At 46.8% G+C, this 23013-nt stretch overlaps 2 protein-coding genes across 2 annotated transcripts; one reads left to right on the forward strand and one right to left on the reverse strand.

Moving 5' to 3' along the window:
• Window positions 1–3297: 3297 nt before the first annotated feature.
• LOC132818643 (ankyrin repeat and SOCS box protein 12-like) lies at window positions 3298–6347 on the reverse strand. The gene is made up of 2 exons (XM_060829650.1): window positions 5534–6347; window positions 3298–3594 (listed from the first exon to the last, which is right to left on the reverse strand). The coding sequence occupies exons 1-2, from the start codon at window positions 6333–6335 to the stop codon at window positions 3461–3463; spliced, it is 936 nt and encodes a 311-aa protein (XP_060685633.1). The 5' UTR covers window positions 6336–6347; the 3' UTR covers window positions 3298–3460.
• A 7444-nt stretch (window positions 6348–13791) lies between these two features.
• Window positions 13792–22791, forward strand: mrps14 (mitochondrial ribosomal protein S14). Its single transcript, XM_060829651.1, has 3 exons — window positions 13792–13995; window positions 19911–20078; window positions 21660–22791. Exons 1-3 carry the CDS (start codon window positions 13942–13944, stop codon window positions 21840–21842), a joined length of 405 nt encoding a protein of 134 aa, XP_060685634.1. The 5' UTR covers window positions 13792–13941; the 3' UTR covers window positions 21843–22791.
• Window positions 22792–23013: the final 222 nt, after the last annotated feature.

Here is a 23013-nt window from a genome sequence, read left to right on the forward strand (position 1 = left end):
AGCAGGCTGAGACAGGAGCAAGGGCAGGCCAAGGGTGACAAGTACATGGGAGTTTGAAGATTTTCATGGTTATGGTGTGGGACCATTTTACTGGATTCTCTCTCCAGGAGTTAATTGCACAGGTAATGGTGACGCTGCTGTGCCAACTCCTGCACAGGTATCACCTCCCAGGAATAATTTTTTTGTCATCTTTGTTTCAGAAAGCAAAGAGGCCACTTCGCCTTGGACAGGAAGGAAGAAGTTTTTTGGGGTGGGGTGGGGGTGGTGGTCACTTCAACAGGGATCAGAAGGTAGGAAAGCAGAATAACATTGCATTTATATATCAACACAACGTGGGAAATCATCCCAAGACCCTCCACAGGAGCACAAAAAAGAGAAGCTGAAAAGGAAAGGAAAAATGCTGGAAATATGACACAGGTCAGGCACCAGGTGTAAAGGTGAAGGACAGGTTGTAACATTGTGGGACTTTGGCCTGAACTGACAGTTCAAATTCGCAGACTGTCTGGACAGCTGACTAGCCTGAAGAGGAAGCAGAGACAGCGAAGTATAAAGGGATGTGGGATGGCGGGATTTATGCAGAAGGACAATCATTTCGAAACCAGTACTCTGGAAGTTTGGGAGGCATCAGTGAAGTTGAGGGGAATGGCTGCTAAGGGTGAAGAAAGCAATTTGGTTGGGATATGGCTATGTATGAGGCTTTCAGCAACACTTGGCATGGGGGAAACTGGCATATCGCAATGTCAATGGACTGATAATCCAGAACTACCCAGGCTAAAACTTTGGGGATATGGGTTTGAATTCCACCATTAGCATCTGGTGAAATTGACATTCCATTCATGAATACATCTGGAATTGGAAAGCTAATTTCAGTAATGGTGGCCATGAAACTATTAGCGATTGTTGCAAAAACCTATCTAGCTCACTAATGTCTTTTAGTGTAGGAAATCTGCTGTCCTTACCTGGCCTGGCCTACATGTGATTCCAGGACTCTCTGAAATAGTCCAACTCAGCTCCCAGGGCAATTAGGGACAGATAATTAATGCTGGCTTCAACAGTGATACCCACATTCCATGGAAGAATACAAAAGAAAGGTAATAATAATCAAATATTTCAAAAGAGTGGAATAGATTTGGAGTCTGCTCAGATAAGCCAAGGCTGGAGCTGGAGCTGGAGCTGAGTGAGTTGGCAAGGAACAGAATGAGATGGAGACAAAACCAAAGAGTTTCTGGGAAGACACCAAAATTAACAACCATAACCCAAAACAATTTTGTGGGACAATGCAACCAAATTAATAGTAATCAAATGCCACCTCTGCAACATCACCAGGGCTTGCTAAAAACCTCAGTACATTTGGTAACTCTGGACATGACTATTCTGGTGTTTCAGAGGCTAGTCTCCAACCCTGCACAATCCAAAACTTAAAATCTGCCACCTACAACAAAACATGTCAACCATTGTCCCTGCTCTTGCTGACTTCCACTTAGGGTGGCACAGTGACTAGCACTGCTGCCTCACAATGCCAGGGACCTGGTCTCGATTCTATTTGACTGTCTGTGTGGAGTTTGCACATTCTCCCCGTGTCTGCAGGGGTTTTATCCTCCAGTAGGAGAAAGTGAGGACTGCAGATGCTGGGGATCAGAGCTTAAAAATGTGTTGCTGGAAAAGCGCAGCAGGTCAGGCAGCATCAAAGGAGCAGGAGAATCGACGTTTCGGGCGATTCTCCTTCTCCTTGGATGCTGCCTGACCTGCTGCGCTTTTCCAGCAACACATTTTTAAGCTTTTATCCTCCAGTCCAAAGATGTGCAGGCTAAGTGTATTAGCCATGGGAAATGCAGTGTTACAGGGATAGGGTAAGGAGGTGGGCTTGGGTGGGATCCTTTTGCAGAGTCAGTGTGGACTTGATGGGCTGAACAGCTTGCTTGCACACTGGAGGACTTCTATGAGGATGTCTCAGTTTAGGAGTCCCTGACAAGAATGCAAAAATTAGAAGCAGGATTAGGCCATATGGCCTCATCAGGCGAAAGTGGGGACTGAAGATGCTGGAGATTAGAGTCAAGTATGGTGCTAAAAAAAGCACAGCAGGCCAGGTAGCATCCGAGGAGCAGGAAAATCAACGTTTCCCTGACATGCTATTTGAAACACCATAGCTGATTGGATTATGGTCTCAACTGCATTTCCCTGTTGGCACCAACTTATACCCTACCGTCATAACTCTTGTTAGACAAAAATCTTTCTAACTCATCCTTGATTATATTCAATGACTCCGCTTTCACTGCTCCTTGGAGAACTTTAAAATTCCCATGCTCTTTTCAACTTTCTTCACAGCCTTAGCTCTCCCTATGTTTGCAATCTCCCCCAGCCTTACAAATGTCAGAACTCTTCCAACTCTGTCCTTTTGATTATCCCAAGCTTGCATCACTCCACCTTCAGCTGCCAATGTGCAAACTTTGGAAATCCCTCCAAATTCCTCCCAGCCTTTCCAATTCTTTGCCCAGTTTAAAATCTATGATGGCCCACAGCAGCAGAAGTGAGTTCCAAGGGCCTGTGGCACTGAGATTCAAGGCTCTGGGGAGAAAGGCCCACATACCTTATGGAGATAAGACTACCTTGGCTCTGTTTTATTGTGTATTTCTGCTTTTGTTCTTTTTAATTCTGGTTTTAGCGAAATAGATTTTTTTTTTGGTTTTTGTACCTAAGGATGGCAATGGAGAATGGTGGCTTTGTACACTCTTCACTGTACCCCTGCACTTCTGGACTTAAGTACACGTGACAATAAAACCCAATCTTTCTTCCTATCTCATGATGTGAATCAGTCGGACATTTTGTTTGAAAGGATTTCTAAGTTAATATTAATAGCAATTATTGGAAACTGCTCCCACTTACTCTAAAAAAATTATCCCTTAGATAATTTTTAAAAATTGTGTGATAGTCCACAAACTTCTTGCTGTCACAATGTTTTGATTGCCCTTTACATTTGTCATTTACAATTACTGCATCAAAATTTCACAGACAACTTTTTTCATGTCAACAATCACGGTGTAGTTGCAGGCTCTGGCCATGAGGTGGCACAGTGGATAGACGGCTTTAAGTGGCTGTCTCCCACTTTGACGCCATCTTGTTGGAGAAAATAAAACGACCGTTGAGCAATTCCCACGAGCAAGTGAGTTTCTTGCAAAGCTTTTTTGAAATTTATGTTGCGAATACAGCATTTTTTGTACATCTTCCTTTACTATGACTTATGGAATAACTTACTACATAGAGTGGATTAAGGAATTCTACTTGTAATCAGATGCTTGGGCCAATTACAACGAAGCTGCAGGTGTACAAAAGGGTTGCGGTGGGGATGGAATCTTGCTGCTGGTACAGTTGACTCTCCCTCCTCTCTGCTGCAAGGTAGGGAAGGGTGGAGTGAGTGCGTACCTACTTATACAGATCCACACAACCTTGTTGTCTGTCCACCTCAAGTCTGATGCTTCAAATACTTCCTTAGGATTAGCGGTAGGTCCAGTTGGTCAATGGACTGTAGCCCACTTAGGAGTTTGAGGGATTTACGGATTGCCATTCTGGTGAGTGACATCAATGATCTTGGCTGAGCTGGAAAAAAGAAATCAAACATACGGGACCATGTGAATAGACTATGCCCTGAGGAGACAACTTGGCCATTGTCTGGCCTGCAGAAGACTGCAGTTTCATTGGGAAGATGAGATTCTCCTAAGATTCCTCTCCTATTCTCCCGATGGTTTCGTCTCTGACTGAGGGACACGTGTCAGTAGAACTTACCAGGGCCTTGCTTCATTGGATGTCTACGGATGGTGGGTGAAGTCTAATGCAATCTAAAGTCGGGCATGGAAGTGGGAGTCACTGTGGTGTGGGAACTGGTTGATTCTTCAATCGCTTTTGTGGTTCTCAGCCCATTTCATATTCATGGTGTGTGGGGAGAAAGTGAGGTCTGCAGATGCTGGAGATCAGAGCTGAAAATGTGTTGCTGGAAAAGCGCAGCAGGTCAGGCAGCATCCAAGGAACAGGAAATTCGTTGTTTCGGGCATTAGCCGGATGAAGGGCTTATGCCTGAAACGTCGAATTTCCTGTTCCTTGGATGCTGCCTGACCTGCTGCGCTTTTCCAGCAACACATTTTCAGCTCATGGTGTGTGGGGACAATGGTGAATCTTATAGGGCAGGAAGTTCTTGCCCCACTGTACCCTGCTGTGAACTCTTGGGGTTGAAGGTCATCACACCACAGTTAAACAGCACTTGGGCAGACCATCATTTGATACAAACCAGCAGCATCAGTGAAGACTGTGGTGCTTCCCAATCCCACTCCAACCCCCAGAGGTGTCACAAGTCCAACAGGATGCGGCCTTACGCTGGTTTATTGACTGTTGCAGTCAGAGTATGCAATTTATTTTCCCGTCTCTTTTATCACGGATGTGAACAAAGAGCCAGGTTGGATCTGTGAGCTCATCAGTCCCCGTCTCAGACAACAACAGATACCCTTCAGCTCAGGTTTCACTGCAGCTCCTAACCTTGCTGAGACGATAATGCCATGAGATCCCTGAAGGACGGAGCAAACCTATTGCCCTGTGGGCCTATCCATAGAAAGAAGACCAACACCCCCAGGATAGGTTGGCTCACTATGACATGGGTTTGTCTCTAGTCAGACAATGGGGTGCGATCGTAACGTTTGGAAGAGCATCCATCAAGATCCTGTCCCACTATTGTTGACCACTCCTGAGTTGGGATTAACAGCCTCTCAGTCACCCTCGAGAAGCCCTCCAATTACACTGCACACCATTCCAATGGTCAGCCATCTGCTTCAGCCTCCCCTGAGCCGAGAGACATCATTGTCCCTCATGCTTGCCCCTTAGTTCCCCCATTATTGGGGCCATCTTCACTTTTAGCAGCGAACAAATCCACGAGACCATCCACTTCCTGCCTATGACTGTGGAGCTGCCACCATATAATATAGCACTCTCCCCTCCATCACTGACACTATGTCAGCACTCCCCAGTCCCCTCAATTCAATCTCCAAAACCCTAATGTTGATATGAATCAAGCAGCACTTTAGGCACAAGAGTCAACATCCCTGCCTGTGAAACTCTTTCAACACTGTAGCTGCACCACTCACATTCTTAGGTAATCCTTCCACTTTTCCGTAGTGACCTTTCAACCCTTGGTCAGCCTCCTTGTACAGATTAGAGTTCACTCCCCCAGCCATCCTTTGTAACTTGGGCAACTCAAGTTACTGACATCAATCATGGCAGAACATGGACTAGTGCTCCCCAATGAAGACAAACCAGCGACTACTCACTCCGATGTTCAGGAAGACAACAGTCTCATATGCCTCAGCTATGTAATAGTGAGCCTGATGGCACGATTCTGAATTTTGGTGTCTTGCCCAGTTTAGCTCCCCCATGCACTTTTCTGTCGCAAGCACTTCGGTGGAAACTCACCTTTGTTGTTCCCAACCTCAGAGAAGGCTCCCTCCCTAAACCTCTCCACTTCTGAGATAATGCTTGGCTCCGAGTGTCTCACCTGTGGCTCGTGCTAGAAGCTCGGCAGCTTTGTTCTGCTGTGTATTTTTCACCGGGCTGTGGCCTGGCAGATAAAGGTTTGCTCCGAAGTCTATGAGCAGCTGGATGTACTGAGGCCCACAACCGTACCTGAGGCACATTTCCAGAACCGTCTTTGGCTGTTTGATCTTAGCTAAGAGTCTTTGCTCTGTGCAGTTGAAATCAGGGTCAGCCCCATACAAGAGGAGCAACCGGAAGCATTCGTAGTGTCTATAAACTGAGGCCAGGTAGAGTGGGCCGCTACAGGCACAAGCATTTGATGCCCATTCTGGCACCTTGGAGCGCACGTTAACTTCAGCCCCATACTCCAGCAGCGCTTGCAGAATATCCATATCCCCTTCTCTGGCAGCAGTTAGGACCGGCGAGCAGTTATTGTAGATACTCCCATTTGGATTGGCCCCTGCTCTTAGCAGAGCCCGGACACAATGCAAGTGCCTACCACTCACAGCTGTGAACAGAGGGGTCTGAGCTTTCACATCTAAACTGTCCACCTCGGCGCCGTACCTCAGGAGGATTTCCAGGCAGCTCAGGTGGCCTTTGGAGGCTGCCAAACGCAAAGGAGTGCCCGGCACTCCCCACCCACTCCGATTATTGATGAACTGGGCGTACCTCTCCTGGGACAAGAGCTCAGACAAAAGTGTGGCATCGTTTCTGGAGATGGCTTGGTTAATCTGATTGACTTCCACATTGTCATCTTGATTTCGGGGCTGAAGCATCGAGAAGATTTTACTGACGTCCACCAGGCTCATCTTCATCGGGCTCATGATCTGGTGCACTTTCAGCATGTTGTCGGATTCTCTATCAGGCCAGTATCACACAGAGGCATTCATGATGCTGCTGGCTACTCCTGAAGGCGACTTTGACATTGTCCATGATGCAACACAGCAATGATTATGAGGTCAGTTGGGCAGAGCGTTGCATTGTCCAACATCACAGGTCAGCTCATACATAGCAAGGAAAATAGTTCTTAAAACGCACATTTGCAACCAACTTAGAATGGCACCAAGTCCCACAAGCATTGCCTCTCTGAATTGGGATCTTATGCATGCGTCTCTTCCTCAAGAGCTCTTGAGCAGCCTGCCAACAGCATTAAAGGAACAGTGCATTTGTCTGTGGTTGCGGTAGAATTTTAAAAGAAGGAAAACATTAGTGAAGGAGGTCGTGCATGGTCAGCAATCAGTTTGCCATCAGCATTTTGATGGTGCAAGTAGCAACAAAATACTTGCAGAAGTTATGAACAAACTATGGAATGCATCCTCTATGGAGTTACAATAACCCTGACCATGTCCGTAAACCATTCTTCACTGTTAACCAGATTTCAGAAGAAGGGCTCATGCCCGAAACGTCGATTCTCCTGCTCTTTGGATGCTGCCCTGACCTGCTGCACTTTTCCAGCAACACATTTTCAGCTGTTAACCAGATTTCCCAACTCCTGATTAACAGACTAGGGTGCATGTTGAATCATTGACTCAGGTTTATGGCTGTTGGATTTTGGGATAAGTTCTGCATTTATAATTTCACTGGAGAAGAAAGTGGCAACAAGATAGATGGAACAGGATCTTAAGGTGGTGAATACTGAATTTTGCAAAATAAACTTGTATTTTTGAGATTATCCTTTTAAATCAAAGCGATACTGAAGAGAGTTCTGAAAAAGAGGGGTAGGTGGATTACTTGGTTATGACACTATTTCTAAGAAGTTAAACCCTGGCTGATGTTGCTAAAAAATAAAGAAAACAGAAACTATGTGGGAGGTTTGGGTTACAGTTTACAGTCAGTATCAGAACATACTGAATTCTCGTGAGGAGAAGCAAATCTCTCTCGGGAAGCGGTCAGGATTTCGACAAGAAGCTGACTAAAGAAAAGTCTGAAAGCTGGAAAGCTCTGTGGACAGTTTGGTGATGCTGAAAGCTGGGTGTTTTCACCAGAAGTAGTTGATCGATGAAACAGAGTGTTATTGGTTGGTAATTTGAAAAGGATCTCTGAAAATCTGCATTTATCAGGACGGTCACGACCTGAGGCAGACTGGAGTCATAAAAATGCATCTTACCAATGATAATCATGCTTGTGAAACTCAGAGGCGGAAGCTTTTGTCAGACTCCTAACCACCATCACTACCACTCCATCCGCCTCCACCATGTGAATAAAGAAACAGCATATTACGAATCTGCATGGCTACATCATGTCTCACATACTGAAGGGGGAAAGGCTTGCAACTCTGCATGGCATATCTGTTGTGTCATCTAGTTAAAGTGAAATCTATTGTTCCTAGTGAACTCTATTCTTCTGTTAGTGCATGCCTAACTATATGTTGATTTTGAATTCAACTACTAGTGTAAAAGCTATAAAAAGATGAAATCTTGTCCGTTAATTCCTTGTGTGAGATTGTTTACGTATTCATTTTTCAAGTTTTTAGTCTCTATGGGGATACTCTTGAAGGCATGTGCCAACGGGAACCACAACCTAAGTCATACATTAAGCAACACTGATAGCAACAAAGCACCAGTGAAACAGTGCAGGAAAGGTTATTCATTTATGTTCTCCAGGAACTACAATCATTTGCACGCAGTCCCACTCTTTACTGTATTTTCTTCCTCTGCTGGTAGAATCTTGAACTAGGCACACAGTTTCAAAATAAGGGATTTCCCATTTAAGAGAGGGGTGAGGAGGAGTTTCTTCTCCCGGGGCAGTGATGGGGTCATTAGTGCTTGGAATTCTCTTCCTTGATAAGCAATTGGGGTTGTGGTTGAGTTTGAGAGATTCTTGACAGACAAGGGATTCAAGGGTTTTGGAGGGCAGACAGAAAATTGGACCCAAGAGCAGATCAGCCAAGATCATATTGAATGCTAGAGCAGGCTCCAGGAAATTAACTATTCTGTTTCTTGTCTTCACATCTGGGAGAGACATTTAGTTTGATGGAGACATTCAGCTTTGTATTCCACTGCTGTGCATTATTGTTCCTTAGTATCAATATCATAAATAGAATCCTTGTCCATCTCATATTTCAAATGTCTCCCAATTATGGTGGGAAGGCTTCATAGGCATCTTTCCATTTTTCCTTAACTACCTAGTTAACATGGAAATACACCCCAGCACCCAGATGGCTCTCTAGTTTCAAGGGTACTTTAGCTTTGCCTGCTTTTTTTTATGTTCTACAATTAACTATTTAACATTTGTAGGGAAAAATTAGTAAAAGAAATGAAAGTACACAATAGAGAATTTGGTTTGCGAATCATAATTAACATTTGCTGGGGACACTAATTTTACAGAGGGGTAGCAAAGCATACAATTAATACTGAGGCGGTCTGTGATAAAATATACACTAGTACACTTTTGTAGAGTGTCTAACTGGCAAATATATTTAATTACACGTACAGTGAGTATGATTGACGCAATTTTATGGGAGGAATTGGAAGTTGAACTATGCTTCAGAAAATAAGATTTTGTAAAACTCAGCAAAATTTGGGATCCATAAGACTCAGAACAATGGCAAGCTGCTCCCTAGCAAAGCCTGTGAACTGTACCACGCTTCCAAGGTGCTGAGGCCAGCTTGATATGCACATGTTGGAACTATGCAGGGTAGGCAGCTCACAAAGTCTGTTGTATCCAACGTGGTTCTAGTGAACACCCTCTGTTAAACACTCCCTGCAAATGATGCACTCAGCTGCATGACAAACAACCCTCCACCCACAGCCTCCACTGCTGGTTAAAGCCATCTGTATGTGGGACTTTCAGATGTGGTATTGTTGAATTTCTTTTGCAACTGCAGAGTTTTAATTTTCTTTTGCGGGATGTGGGTGTCACTGATTGAGCTAGCATTTATTACACATCTCTAAATGCCACTGTGAAGGTGGTAGTAATTTGCCTTCTTGAACCACTGCAGTTCTTAGAGTGTAGAGACACCCACAGTGCTGTTAGTGGGAGACCAGGGACACTGAAGGGAAGGCAACATATTTTTAAGTCAGGCTGGTGAGTGAGGCGAAATTGGAGGTGGTTCTGTTCCCATGTATCTATTACCCTCATTCTTCTATATTCTAAGAGCTTGCTGGTTTGGTGGAGGGAGGTTAAATATTTAAAGGGAAATAAGTTAGTGATTTATACAATCCTCAGCAGGCATCTTGTGGCATGGTGATACTGTCCCTAACTCTGGGCCAGGAGACCTGTTTTTAAGTCAACCTGCTCTTGAAGTGTGTATTACCAGCCCTTTAAAAATTGATTAAAAAGACCTACAAGTCTCATACTTTGCAGGTTCAATTTTAAGAGTGAGACAGCCAACAAATATCTGATTCATTGCCAAAAAAAATCAAATAAATATTCAAGGATCATTGGCAAAATGTTTGCATTATACAAACATATAAATTGAGCCTTGTCTAAGGAGAAACAAAGAAATGAAAACTTTGCAGAAGGTTAACTTTAAAGTACTTTGGCTAAATAATATTAAATTCATGGAAAAAGGAAATCATGGATTGTGCAAAATGATACTCTGGTTCTGAAGTCCTTCTGCAACACAGGACCTGCCAGTGCAAGGGGGGCCTTCCTGAGAGATGCTGCAATTCTTTGAGTTTCCTCTGCATCAAAGTGTAGATTCCAAGGGAATCCAGTTGAGACACTCATCCAGACAGGTAAAGAAGAGTTTAAATGGGCTTTCAGATCACATGGAGAAAGTGAGGACTGCAGATGCTGGCGATCAGAGCTGAAAATGTGTTGCTGGAAAAGCGCAGCAGGTCAGGCAGCATCCAAGGAGCAGGAGAATCGACGTTTCGGGGATGATCCTTCTTCAGGAATGAGGAAAGTGTGCCAAGCAGGCTAAGAAGGGGAAGGAGGAGTCTGAGACGGTCCAGGTAAATTTGAGGTGGGGGTGGAAGGTGTTGGTAAAGTGGATGAACTGTTCGACCTCCTTGTGTGAGCACAAGGCAGCGCCAATACAGTCATCGATGTAGCGGAGGAAAAGATGGGGAATGGTGCCAGTGTAGCTGCGGAAGATGGACTGTTCCACATAACCTACGAAGAGGCAGGCATAGCTGGGGCCCATGCGGGTGCCCATGGCTACTCCTTTGGTTTGGAGGAAGTGGGAGGATTGGAAAGAGAAGTGGTTCAGACCTTCCTAGATCTCTCCATTTCTATCTGGAGGAAGAGCGCCTCATCTTCCGCCTAGGAGCCCTACAACCACAAGGGATGAACTCAGATTTCTCCAGTTTCCTCATTTCCCATCCCCCTACCTTGTCTCAGTCCCAACCCTCGAACTCAGTATCACCTTCCTAACCTGCAATCGTCTTCCTGACCTCTCCGCCCCCAGCCCCACTCCGGCCTATCACCGTCATCTGAACCTCCTTCCACCTATCGCATTTCCAACGCCCTTCCCCCAAGTCCCTCCTCCCTACCTTGTATCTTAGCCTGCTTGGCACACTTTCCTCATTCCTGAAGAAGGGCTCATGCCTGAAACATCGATTCTCCTGCTCCTTGGATGCTGCCTGAACTGCTGCGCTTTTCCAGCAACACATGCTTTCACGTGCTTTGCTAAAACAAGTTAAGAGAGGAGTTCTTCAGAAAGTCAGAATTTCTCATAGTTCAAAAATGCAATAATCTTATCCCACTCACAACCAGGCAATTTGAACTCTGAATATTCTCCAAACTGAATGACTCTATTTGTGTTCTGTAATTCTTGCAGGTACAACACTGTTGCAGTTGTAATCAGTGGCTTTTCCTCAGCAAACTGTCCTTTGCTTAAAAACTCAGGATATATTTGTAGAGCTTCTTATAATCTTTCAGACAGACAATAATATTTGGATTGCGTCTCTTCATAACAGGAGTTATAGTTGCAGGCTCTACAAAGAGATGCGATGTAGGCAGTGAAGAGGGAAAGCAATACGTGATGGAGGAAGAACAGGAGGAGAACGAGTACAGCAGACATCCAGGACATCATCCAGGCAATCATCAGACAGCGAGTGTCCTGAAGATAAACCTGCATCACCATGGCTAATCCTTAACTTTCTAACCCTCTACCCATTACAGTGTTCTGTGGGTCAAAACCCTTAAATCAAGACAGCAGCAAGACTATTGAAACTTTGTATAATCCCTTGTGGAAGAAGGGCTTATGCCCGAAACGTCAAATCTCCTGTTCCTTGGAAGCTGCCTGACCTGCTGCGCTTTTCCAGCAACACATTTTCAGCTCTGATCTGCAGTCCTCACTTTCTCCTATAATCCCTTGTGGTACACTTCAGTTACAAGCACATCATTAAAGATATCTGTTCTCACTTCTTTTTGTATTGTGTTCCTGGAGGAATCTCCTCATCCTCTGTGGAAACATGACCATTCTCCCCTTTCCCCTCCTAGGCCTAGTGCATCAGCACTGTAGTACAGAATCTAGGAGCGATCTCTTTGATCTGTTCCCAACTGACAGCCTTATTCCTCTACTGAAAGTGTTTTGATACTAATTTGCATGTCCCCGAAGCTCCAGCTCGCCACTTCCTTCTGCTATTCCTACACACTCGTTTCTTACCTTTCCCAAACACAAGCTGTGGAGTGGATGCTTACAGAGGGATGACAAGTGGGAGAGATTGAGCGAGGGAGCAAGAGGAGAACGAATGGGAGGGAGGAACAACATCACAGACGAGGACCTGAGACAGTGAGCAGGAAGGTCAGGGAGGAAGGCACCAAGTGTAAGGGTGGGAGTGGCAGGGAAGTGGCAAACAGATGGCTCAATAAGCAGGAAAAAGTGAACAGGAAGGTTGTGGGTGGGGGGGGAGGTGCAGCTGCAGTTTGCGTTTAAAGACTCAGGAACCATGCTAACATGACAATGTCAGTGGGAAGGTCCCTAACCTACCAACAACACTAACACAAAAATGTATTAGTATTCTTCTCCTTGTCCCAAACTATATGCAAGTTTAAAAATCTCCTAATAAAACATTCATACAATGTGCTTAGAAAGTCTCTACCTCACTGCTTCCAGCAGGTAGCCTCCGAGTAAAGGTGTCACATAAATACAAAAATGCTTTTTATAGCATCACAAATAACGAGAAAAAGATATTTCAGCACAGGAGGCTGTTCACAGGAGTGGGTGGGGAGGGGGTTGGGGGGGGTGAGAGGGGGAGGGGAGGGGTGAGAGGGGGTGGGGAGGGGATGAGAGGTGAGAAGGGGAGGGGAGGGGAGGGGGTGAGGGGGGAGAGGGGGGAGAGGTGAGAAGGGGAGGAGAGAGGGTGAGGGGGAGGGTGAGAAGGGGAGGGGATGAAAGGTGAGAAGGGGAGGGGAGGGGGTGATGGGGAGGGGTGAGAAGGGGAGGGGAGGGGGTGATGGGGAGGGGTGAGAAGGGGAGGAGGAGGTGAGAGGTGAGAAGGGGAGGGGGTGAGAAGGGGAGCGGAGGGGAGGGGGTGAGAAGGGGAGCGGAGGGGAGGGGGTGAGGGGGGAGAGGTGAGAAGGGGAGGAGAGAGACTGAGGGGGAGGGGGTGAGGGGTGAGGAGGGGAGGGGGGGTGAGGAGGGGAGGGGGTGAGGGGTGAGGAGGGGAGGGGGGGGAGAAGGGGAGAGGGGAGGGGTGAGAAGGGGAGGGGGGTGAGGGGCGAGAGGGGGTGAGGGGCGAGAGGGGGTGAGGGGCGAGAGGGGGTGAGGGGTGAGAAGGGGAGGGGGGTGAGGGGGGGAGGGGGGGAGAAGGGGAGAGGGGAGGGGGTGAGAAGGGGAGGGTCTGAGAGGTGAGATGCGGAGGGGAAGGGGTGAGGGGGAGAGGTGAGAAAGGGGGGGAGTGGATGAGGGGTGAGAAGGGGAGGGGAGAGAAGGGGAGGGGAGAGGAGGGGGAGTGGGTGAGGGGGAGGTGAGTGGGTGAGGGGGAGGGGAGGCGGTGAGAAGGGGGGAGGGGTGATAGGGGAGGGGAGGGGGTGAGAGGGGCAGTGGGTGAGGGGGAGTGAGAAGGGGGGAGGGGGTGAGAAGGGGGTGATGGGGAGGGGTGAGAGGGGGAGGGGAGGGGGTAAGATGGGAGGGGGAGGGGAGGGGGTAAGAGGGGGAGGGGTGAGGGGAGGGGGTAAGAGGGGGAAGGGAAGGGGAGGGGGGGTGAGGGGGGAGAGAGGGGAGGGGAGGGGCATGCTCCCACTCGGACCGGGGCTCGCGCTGCGGGTCCTGATTGGTCGGTTTGCGGAGGAACGGTCACGTGGCGCCCGTCGGTGGCGGTGGGCGTGGTCTCACGCTGACCGGGGCTCGCGCTGCGGGTCCTGATTGGTCGGTTTGCGGAGGAACGGTCACGTGGCGCCCGTCGCGCGGTCGCGCCGGTTGGTGGCGGTGGCGGTGGGCGTGGTCTCACTCGGACCGGGGCTCGCGCTGCGGGTCTTGATTGGTCGGTTTTGCGGAGGGGCGGTCACGTGGCTGGCCGGGTCGGGGTTCGCGCGGACATGGCGGCGGCGTGCGTCCGAGCTTTCGGCTTGTTGCAGGGAGCGGGGCGCCAGGTGAGTGTGTGAGGGCGATGGCGGGGTGTCACGGGGAGGGAGCGGTATATCTCCCTCTTAGATCCATTCACAGTGTTCCCGGAGTAAGGGGGGGGGGGCTAGACTCTGGACAGTTTCTGTAAAACCTACCGACTCTCAGAACAATACAGCACAGAACAGGCCCTTCGGCCCACCATGTTGTACTGACCATTTGTCCTAGATTAAGCACCCATCCATGTACCATTCCAATTGCCGCTTAAAGGTCACCAATGATTCTGACTCTGCCACTCCCACGGGCAGCACATTCCATGCCCACACCACTCTCTGGGTAAAGAACCCACCCCTGACATCCCCCCCATACCTTCCACCCTTCACCTTAAATTTATGTCCCCTTGTAACACTCTGTTGTACCTGGGGAAAAAGTCTCTGACTTTCTACTCTATCTATTTCCCTAATCATCTTATAAACCGCTATCAAGTCACCCCTCATCCTTCGCCGTTCCAATGAGAAAAGGCCATCACTCTCAACCTTTCCTCGTACGACCTATTCTCCATTCCAGGCAACATCCTGGTAAATCTCCTCTGCACCCTCTCCAAAGCCTCCACATCTTTCCTAAAGTGAGGCGACCAGAACTGCACACAGTACTCCAAATGTGGCCTTACCAAGGTCCTGTACAGCTGCAACATCACCTCACGACTCTTGAATTCAATCCCTCTGCTAATGAACGCTAACACACCATAGGCCTTCTTACAAGCTCTATCCACCTGAGTGGCAACTTTCAAAGAGCTATGAACATAGACCCCAAGATCCCTCTGTTCCTTCACCTTACTAAGGATCCTACCGTTAATCCTGTATTCCACATTCTTATTTGTCCTTGCAAAATGGACAACCTCACACTTGACAGGGTTGAACTCCATCTGCCAGTCCTCAGCCCAGCTCTGCATCATATCTTTGCAGCCGACAACAGCCCTCCTCGCTATCCACAACTCCACCAACCTTTGTATCGTCTGCAAATTTACTGACCCACCCTTCGACTCCCTCTTCCAAGTCATTAATAAAAATTACAAACAGCAGAAGACCCAGGACCGATCCCTGCGGAACTCCACTTGTAACTGGGCTCCAGGCTGAATATTTACCATCTATCACCACTCTCTGACTTCAGCCGGTTAGCCGGTTCTCTATCCAACTGGCCAAACTTCCCACTATCTCATGCCTCCTGACTTTCTGCATAGGCCTACCATGGGGAACCTTATCAAATGCCCTACTAAAATCCATGCACACTACATCCACTGCTCTACCCTCATTCACATGCTTGGTCACCTCAAAGAATTCAATAAGACTTGTAAGGCAAGACCTACCCCTCTCAAATCTGTGCAGGCTGTTCCTAATCAAGCAGTGTCTCTCCAGATACTCATAAATCCTATCCCTCAGTACCCTTTCCATTACTTTGCCTACCACCAAAGTAAGACTAACTGGCCTGTAATTCCCAGGGTTATCCCTATTCCCTTTTTTGAACAGGGGCACAACATTCGCCACTCTCCAGTCCCCTGGTACCACCCCCATTGACAGTGAAGACGAAAAGATCATTGCCAACGGTTCTGCAATTTCCTGTCTTGCTTCCCACATAATCCTAGGATATATCCTGTCAGGCCCGGGGGACTTGTCTATCCTCAAGTTTTTCAAAATGCCCAACACATCTTTCTTCCTAACAAGTATCTCCTCTAGCTTACCAGTCCGTTTCATACTCTCCTCTTACGGTCCCTCTCATTTGTAAGTACTGAAGAAAAGTACTTATTCAAGACCTCTCCTATCTTTTCCGACTCAATACACAGTCTCCCACTACTGTCCTTGATTGGACCTACCCGCGTTCTCATCATTCTCATGTTTCTCACATACGCATAAAAGGCCATGGGGTTATCCTTGATCCTACCCGCCAAAGATTTTTCATGCCCTCTCTTAGCTCTCCTAATCCCTTTCTTCAGCTCCCTCCTGGCTATCCTGTATCCCTCCAACACTCTGTCTGAACCTTGTTTCCTCAACCTTATGTAAGCCTCCTTCTTCCTCTTTACTAGACATTTAACCTCCCTTGTCAGTCAAGGTTCCCTCACACGACCATCTCTTTCCTGCCTGAAAGATAGATACATATCAAGGACACATCGTATCTGTTCCTTGAAAAAGTTCCACATTTCAACGACATCCTTCCCTGACAGCCTATGCTCCCAATTTATGCTCCTCAGATCCTGTCTTGCAGCAAAGTATTTACCCTTCCCCCCCAAATTGTAAAACCTGCCCTGTTGCACGCACCTATCTCTCTCCATAACCAAGGTGAAAGTCACAGAATTGTGGTCACCATCACCAAAATGCTCACCCACTAACAAGCCCATCACTTGTCCCGGTTCGTTACCAAGTACCAAATCCAATATGGCCTCCCCTCTGGTCAGACAATCTACATACTGAGTTAGAAAAGCTTCCTGGACACACTGCACAAACACCGCCCAGTCTAATCTACTTGATCTAAAGAGCTTCCAATCAATATTTGGGAAGTTGAAATCGCCCATGACTACTACCCTGTGGCTTCTGCACCTTTCCAAAATCTGTTTCCCAATCTGTTTCTCCACATCTCTGCTGCTATTGGGGGCCTATAGTAAACACCTAACAAGGTGACTGCACCTTTCCTATTTCTGACTTCAACCCATATTACCTCCAAAGGCAGATCCCTCTCGAACTGCCTTTCTGCAGCCATTATACCATTTCTAATGAGCAATGCCACCCCCCCTCCTTTTTTACCACCCACCCTAATCTTACTGAAACATCTGTAACCAGGAACCTCCAACAACCATTCCTGTCCCTCATCTATCCACGTTTCTGTGATGGCCACAATATCGTATCCCAAGTACCGATCCACGCCTTAAGTTCACCCACCTTATTTCTGACACTCCTTGCGTTGAAGTATACGTACTTGAGCCCATCTCTGTGTCCGCAAGTATTCCCTGTCAGTGCTACCTTCTCCACAGCCTCCCTACATTCCTGGACATCCTGAAAAACATATAACCTACTTGCTGGACGACAAGTCCGAATCCCATCCCCCTGCCAAATTAGTTTAAACCCTCCTGAAGAGTGCTAGCAAACCTACCTCCCAGAATATTGGTGCCCTTCTGGTTCAGGTGCAGCCCGTCCTGCTTGTACAGGTCCACCTTCCCCAGAATGCAGTCCAATTGTCCAAATACCTGAAGCCCTCCCTCCTACACCATCCTTGCAGCCACGTGTTCAACTGCACTCTGTCCCTATTCCTTGCCTCAGTGTCACGTGGCACCGGCAACAACCCAGAGATGACGACTCTGGCCGTCCTAGCTTTTAACTTCCAGCCTAACTCCTTGAGCTCCTGAATGTCCTCCCCACCCCTCTTCCTACCTATGTCGTTGGTGCCAATGTGCACCACGACTTCTGGCTGCGCACCCTCCCCCTTAAGGATTCAGAAGACACAGTCCGAGAGTTTCGCCCATGTCCACAGAATCGCCTGTCTGTTCCTCTAACTATAGAGTCTCCTACAACTAGTGCTCTCCTCCTCTTCCCCCTTTCCCATCTGAGCCTCAGAGCCGGACCTCGTGCCAGAGACCCGGTCACTGCAGCTTACCCCTGCTAGGCTGTCCCCCCCAACAGTATCCAAAGCGGTATACTTATTGTTGAGGGGAACGACCACAGGGGATCCCTGCACTGCCTGCTTACTCCCCTTCCTACCTCTAACTGTTACCCAGCTACCTCTGTTCTCTGGCGTAACTATGTCCCTGTGGTTTCTATCTATCACCCTCTCAGCCTCTCGAATAATCCTCAGTTCGTCCAACTCCAGCTCCAGTTCCTTAACGTGGTCTGTGAGGAGCTGGAGCTGGCTGCACTTCCTTCAGGTGAATTCGGCAGGAGCATTGGTGGTCACCCCTACCTCAAACATCCTGCAGGAGGAACATTCCACTGCCTGCGCTGCCATAACTCGACACTTAGTCTCCAAAACAAGAACACTAAGTAGCTTACCCGTTCAGCCAACTGAGTCCTTTTTTTTAGGTTAGAGGAGGAGGGAGGGTGGGAGACACTACCCGTGTAGTGTCTCAGGTTCCTTCTCCACTCAAACTTCTTACCTTCCCAGAACCCTCTGTTGACGACTTCCGGGTTCCTGCTCCTAGTTGAAAAAAAAACACAGACTGCGAAAAGAAAAACTTAATTTAAACTGGTCTCCGCTTACCTTCCGGCTCCCCTCTCTGTGCGCCCGGTGTAGCTCTTACACCGCATTCCCTTTGAAATAAAGCCCCCTCCCCTCCCCTCCCCTAATTCCATTTGCCCGTCCTCTTTATTATCTGCTGACCTCGGGTCTTAGCTTTCTTCTTGTTAGCGCTCTTCCCTAAGCAGGGCCCACTGTCATCGTGGGCAGCATCTCCTTCCCCAACATGGATTGCATAATTGGATACTCGATGTCACTTTGTTACCAGTGTGTAACTGTGCTGTGGCTGGCTGGCTGCCACGCTTCCTAGAGTTTTTAAAGGCACTTTCAGACCTTGTGATTGTGCAAGGCACAACTTTGTGAACCGTAGGCATGTAAAATTGCTGTTTCCGTCTTCAGCTACCTCCCTAATATTTGGTGTCACTGTTTATCCCATCCTCTCCAACAGAGGCTGTATCTCATTCCTTGCTTTTCCCCTTTTATCACTGCATGCTCCTCAAGTCCACTGCTTCACCTTCTCCACCTTGTCACCCGTTTTGGGTCTCTTCTTCACTTGTACTTGGAGTTCATCTTGTTCTCCTTTTTAATTATGGTTTCTTTGCTCACTCTGTATCCACCCTCTGTATCTAAACTCCATTTCCCTAGTGCAAAATGGATGGAAGTTTAAAATATGTATTGCTACATTTTTATCAAATGTGAAGAAAATAAGCAACAAGTTTTCATGTCCCAGTATTGTTGAACTCTCAAAAGTGGAACTAAATCTTGCAAGGTTTGATGACCTAGGTTTGTCTCTTGAGAATGTTGTACCTTGTTATTGGCCTTTTTTTAAAGTATGACACTTGGTGTGTGAATGCAGTATTTTAGAATCACGGTGTGCAGAGGAAGGTGGTTTGGCCATTATCTCTTTAAACAAACTAGCCGATCAGTCTCCCTCCCTGACCTGTCTCCACAGCCGTGCAAGTTCGTTCTTCAAAGTATATATCTGATTTGAAGATTGCTTGGTGTGAAAATGTGAAGCAGATGAGACTAGGCTACTCTTTTGATAGTATGAACTTAATTTGAAGAATTTGATCAAAATTTGGGATTAACATTATTCCACAGCATAAAACGTCATTTGCTACATATTAGTCTTACTCTGGTGATGGAGAGTGCGAGCAATTTAACTGAAATAAAAAGTGGTGCTTGTAGCAGGTTCTTGGATGTCTATAGTGGAGTAAAGGTGTTTTATTTACACCTTCCAAACTTAAGACTTAAGAAGGACAAGGGCAACAGGTAAAAGGCAATACCTCCACCTACAAGTTCCTCTTCAGGTCAAACTTCGATATATCACCCTGCTTCCACTGTTGCAACATCAAAACCCCAAAAAACTTTCTCTAACAGCATTGTAGGTGCATCAGCACCCCATGGACGATAGTAGCTCAAGAAGGTGGTTCACCACCACCCCAAGTTGTTAGGGGCATGCAAAAACTGCTGGTCAGTGATATCCACATCACATTATACAGTGGTGTTGTGCTGGCTAAGAAGAACTTGATTTGGGAGTTTGCTGAGCACTGGCTTTCCTCATTTCACCATGTGCTATGAAGACTGAGGCATTGTGTGCATTTGAGCAGATGGTACATATGCAGGAGTTCTCAGTGTTACTCAATTATGCTTTCTGTTCTTCCAGAATATATAATGCTTGTAAGATGTATATATATTTTACATGCTTGCATTTTGCCTCTTGCAGCTGTTGACGTGGATTCCAGGAGGGAATGTGGGGCAAGTTCGCAATTACTACGTCGACTGGCGAATGCTGCGAGATGTGAAAAGGAGGAAAATGGCCTTTGAGTACGCAGATGAAAGACGGCGACTTAATGCGATACGGAAAAACACTATCTTGCCGAAGGAATTGCAGGTGTGGACATCTTTCAATCATCGAGTGTAAACATGTGCATACAACCATCACAATGTTCAAATTACTGAGATATCCACAAAGTGTTGGAAAGGCATTAGATTACTTACAGTGTGGAAACAGGCCCTTCAGCCCAACAAGTCCACACCGACCCGCCGAAGCGCAACCCAACCATACCCCTACATTTGCCCCTTACCTAACACTACGGGCAATTTAGCATGGCCAATTCACCTGACCCGCACATTTTTGGGACTGTGGGAGGAAACCGGAGCACCCGGAGGAAACCCACGCAGACACGGGGAGAACGTGCAAACTCCACACAGTCAGTCGCCTGAGTCGGGAATTGAACCCGGGTCTCAGGCGCTGTGAGACAGCAGTGCTAACCACTGTGCCACCGTGCCGCCCGCATGTTCTGATCATCTTAGCAATTGGTACTGTGGAGCATCAAAGGATACCTGCCTTCCGTACAGCATCTTCCACCGGCTTCTGTGATCAGATGAGTTCATTATAGGTGGGAGACACTGGCTGACATCTTGAAATGGCAGGGTTGAAAGGGTGGGAGGTGTTGGTGGAACCTATGTTTTCCTGCTTTGTTCACGTGTGACATGCAGGCAGTAACTGAATAAAGCCAGAAGAGGTCAGTATTCACCAAATTAAGATTGACTACAGTTTTAAACTAATCACCCAAAGCTACAGCAATGTTTTGAACGAATGTCCAAATTCAAATGGTTGAAGGATAATTTGCAGTCTGCTGTACACTATTCAGCATTAAAATATTCAAAACAATGGAAGAACCTCAACAGGAAAGACACATCAGGAACAGGAAAGACCTCAATTTTATTGTCTGCAAGAGCTAGCAATACAGACTCAGGCCTGTGTTTGGGAGCTGGTGACAGTGCTTCAGGCCAGTCTGCAGAAGATGATGCACAGGTGGGTTGATGTGAAGGGCCTGTTTATAAAACTGCTTTCCCCAATTCAGATAAAGAACCCATCTGTAATTTTTCCAGTTGTATGTAAAATATCAACACCACCAACGTAGTCCTGAATTCTTCTGTTTGATGGGTTGGGTCAAGAACAAAGGAACAACATCACAGCTACAAGGCAGGTCACTGAGGATTAATGTCTGAATGCACCTCCTTCATAGGTCCAAACCCTAATTCCCACTTGGGAACACGGGAATGAAATTTCTGGAAGCAAGAGGTGATTCCTGTGCTCAGTAAGAAGTAGCAATATAAAGGAGAACATAGGTTTTTCTACTGTTTAAAATGGCATCCAGAATCCTTGGTTTTCTAAGTAATGGCACGTTAAAGCAAGGAGATAATGGTAAACTTGCATAGAACATTGCTCAGGTTCAGTTTAAGTATTCTGCCCAATTCTGTGCCTAAGGAGGGCGATAAGACCAGAATTAGAGGAGCACAGAGATTTGAGGTTGAGGAAGGTATGGAGAAATGGGGAATAAAGCCATGGGGGTGAAGTTTTATTTGAATGCAAACCTTGCAGGCTGAATACAGCCCTGTGAACTGGTCATGTTTGAAATCGCAAAGTACTGTGCTCTTTCCTCACCACAGTATTGTCTTCATGCAGGAAGTTGCTGACCAGGAGATCGCTAGCCTACCAAGAGACAGTTGCCCAGTTCGGATCCGCAATCGCTGCGTCCTCACCTCTCGGCCGCGGGGCGTCAAGCGTAGATGGCGCCTCAGCAGGATCGTGTTCCGCCATCTTGCTGACCACAACCAGATGTCTGGTATCCAGCGTGCCATGTGGTAGCACCGCTGCTTTCTTCTTTTGACACTTTCAGCATGAGTGATCCCAGTTGTGGGAATAGGGTAAACAGCCTTGGACATCACAGAGGTTCCCTTCTTGAAATGGATGTTCTGTTTGTGGATGGGTTATACATTACTACCATGTTACTATAGCAGCTACATGTCAGAAGTCCTTCATTGGCAGTGGAGTGCTTTGAGCCATTCTGAAGTGGTGAAAGGGACTGAATAAATACAAGTCAGTCCTGTTGGGATGAGGGAGGAACTTGCCCCTCTGCTATTCTGCCTACTCTCCCTTCTCATTGACACTGTCACCAGGGTGAGACTCCATGATCCTACCAACTTTACCCAAGTGTGATAGCTTGGCCAGTGAGCTGTGCAAAGCTTCATAGAGTGCTATTGCATTTATGACCCCATCCTGACACTTCACTTGAGCTGTAAGTGACCACTTGTAATTAAGTTTAAATTGAGAAGTGTAAGAAGTATCCTGCCACCTAGGATTTCTGACATTTTCTCATTTATCCACAGTATTTTGCCGTTCTACTTGTAGTTGAATGTTTGCTGTGAGTTTCTTTCAAGTTTTAATATTCCCTATTTCCATATAAAGCATCAGCCGGGTTCTGCTTGCAAGAATTGTACATTTATCCAAACTTGCAATGAGGTGCTGTAACAAATTCAAATGATTGAAGGATAATTTGCAGTCTGCTGTATAACATACAACATTAAAATCTTCAAAACAGTGACTTGAGGGGGGCATCATTTTAAGGGCAAGCTATTTGATGGGTTTGGAAGAGACAAGCAGTATGTTTATTTTAAACTATAACATTATATGCACTTGATATAATAGAGCAAACTTTGTTTTAATCAGCAGTCTTGATGAACCGGCCAAAATGATGTACCTCATACCACAATGTCTGACTGTTTATGCTGTAATTAAAGTATAACAGTGATGTGTATACCATCTGTATTAAGTTTGTTATTTACTGTGTTTTTACATCGATTTACATCTGTTGATGTTTTGACATAGATTTTCTGAGGGATGTTAATGTCTGAAAATTTCACTTGGTCAGAGTTTACAGTGGTTATACATATCCTGAATATTTGATCAATTGGAACAGTTTTGGTTCCATAGGTGCCAGCTAATGAAAGGTTTGCTGCATATACTCATGTAGTCCATA

This window comes from Hemiscyllium ocellatum, chromosome 9, assembly GCF_020745735.1.
Source record: "Hemiscyllium ocellatum isolate sHemOce1 chromosome 9, sHemOce1.pat.X.cur, whole genome shotgun sequence".
Classification (NCBI taxonomy): domain Eukaryota; kingdom Metazoa; phylum Chordata; class Chondrichthyes; order Orectolobiformes; family Hemiscylliidae; genus Hemiscyllium; species Hemiscyllium ocellatum.

Coding starts and splice junctions, on each gene's coding strand:
- mrps14 (XM_060829651.1), top strand. CDS start 13,942: ATGGCGGCGGCGTGCGTCCGAGCTTTCGGCTTGTTGCAGGGAGCGGGG. Junction 13,996..19,910: donor TGCAGGGAGCGGGGCGCCAG/GTGAGTGTGTGA, acceptor TGCCTCTTGCAG/CTGTTGACGTGGATTCCAGG. Junction 20,079..21,659: donor TCTTGCCGAAGGAATTGCAG/GTGTGGACATCT, acceptor GTCTTCATGCAG/GAAGTTGCTGACCAGGAGAT.
- LOC132818643 (XM_060829650.1), bottom strand. CDS start 6,335: ATGAGCCCGATGAAGATGAGCCTGGTGGACGTCAGTAAAATCTTCTCG. Junction 3,595..5,533: donor GCTTCTAGCACGAGCCACAG/GTGAGACACTCG, acceptor TCTTTTTTCCAG/CTCAGCCAAGATCATTGATG.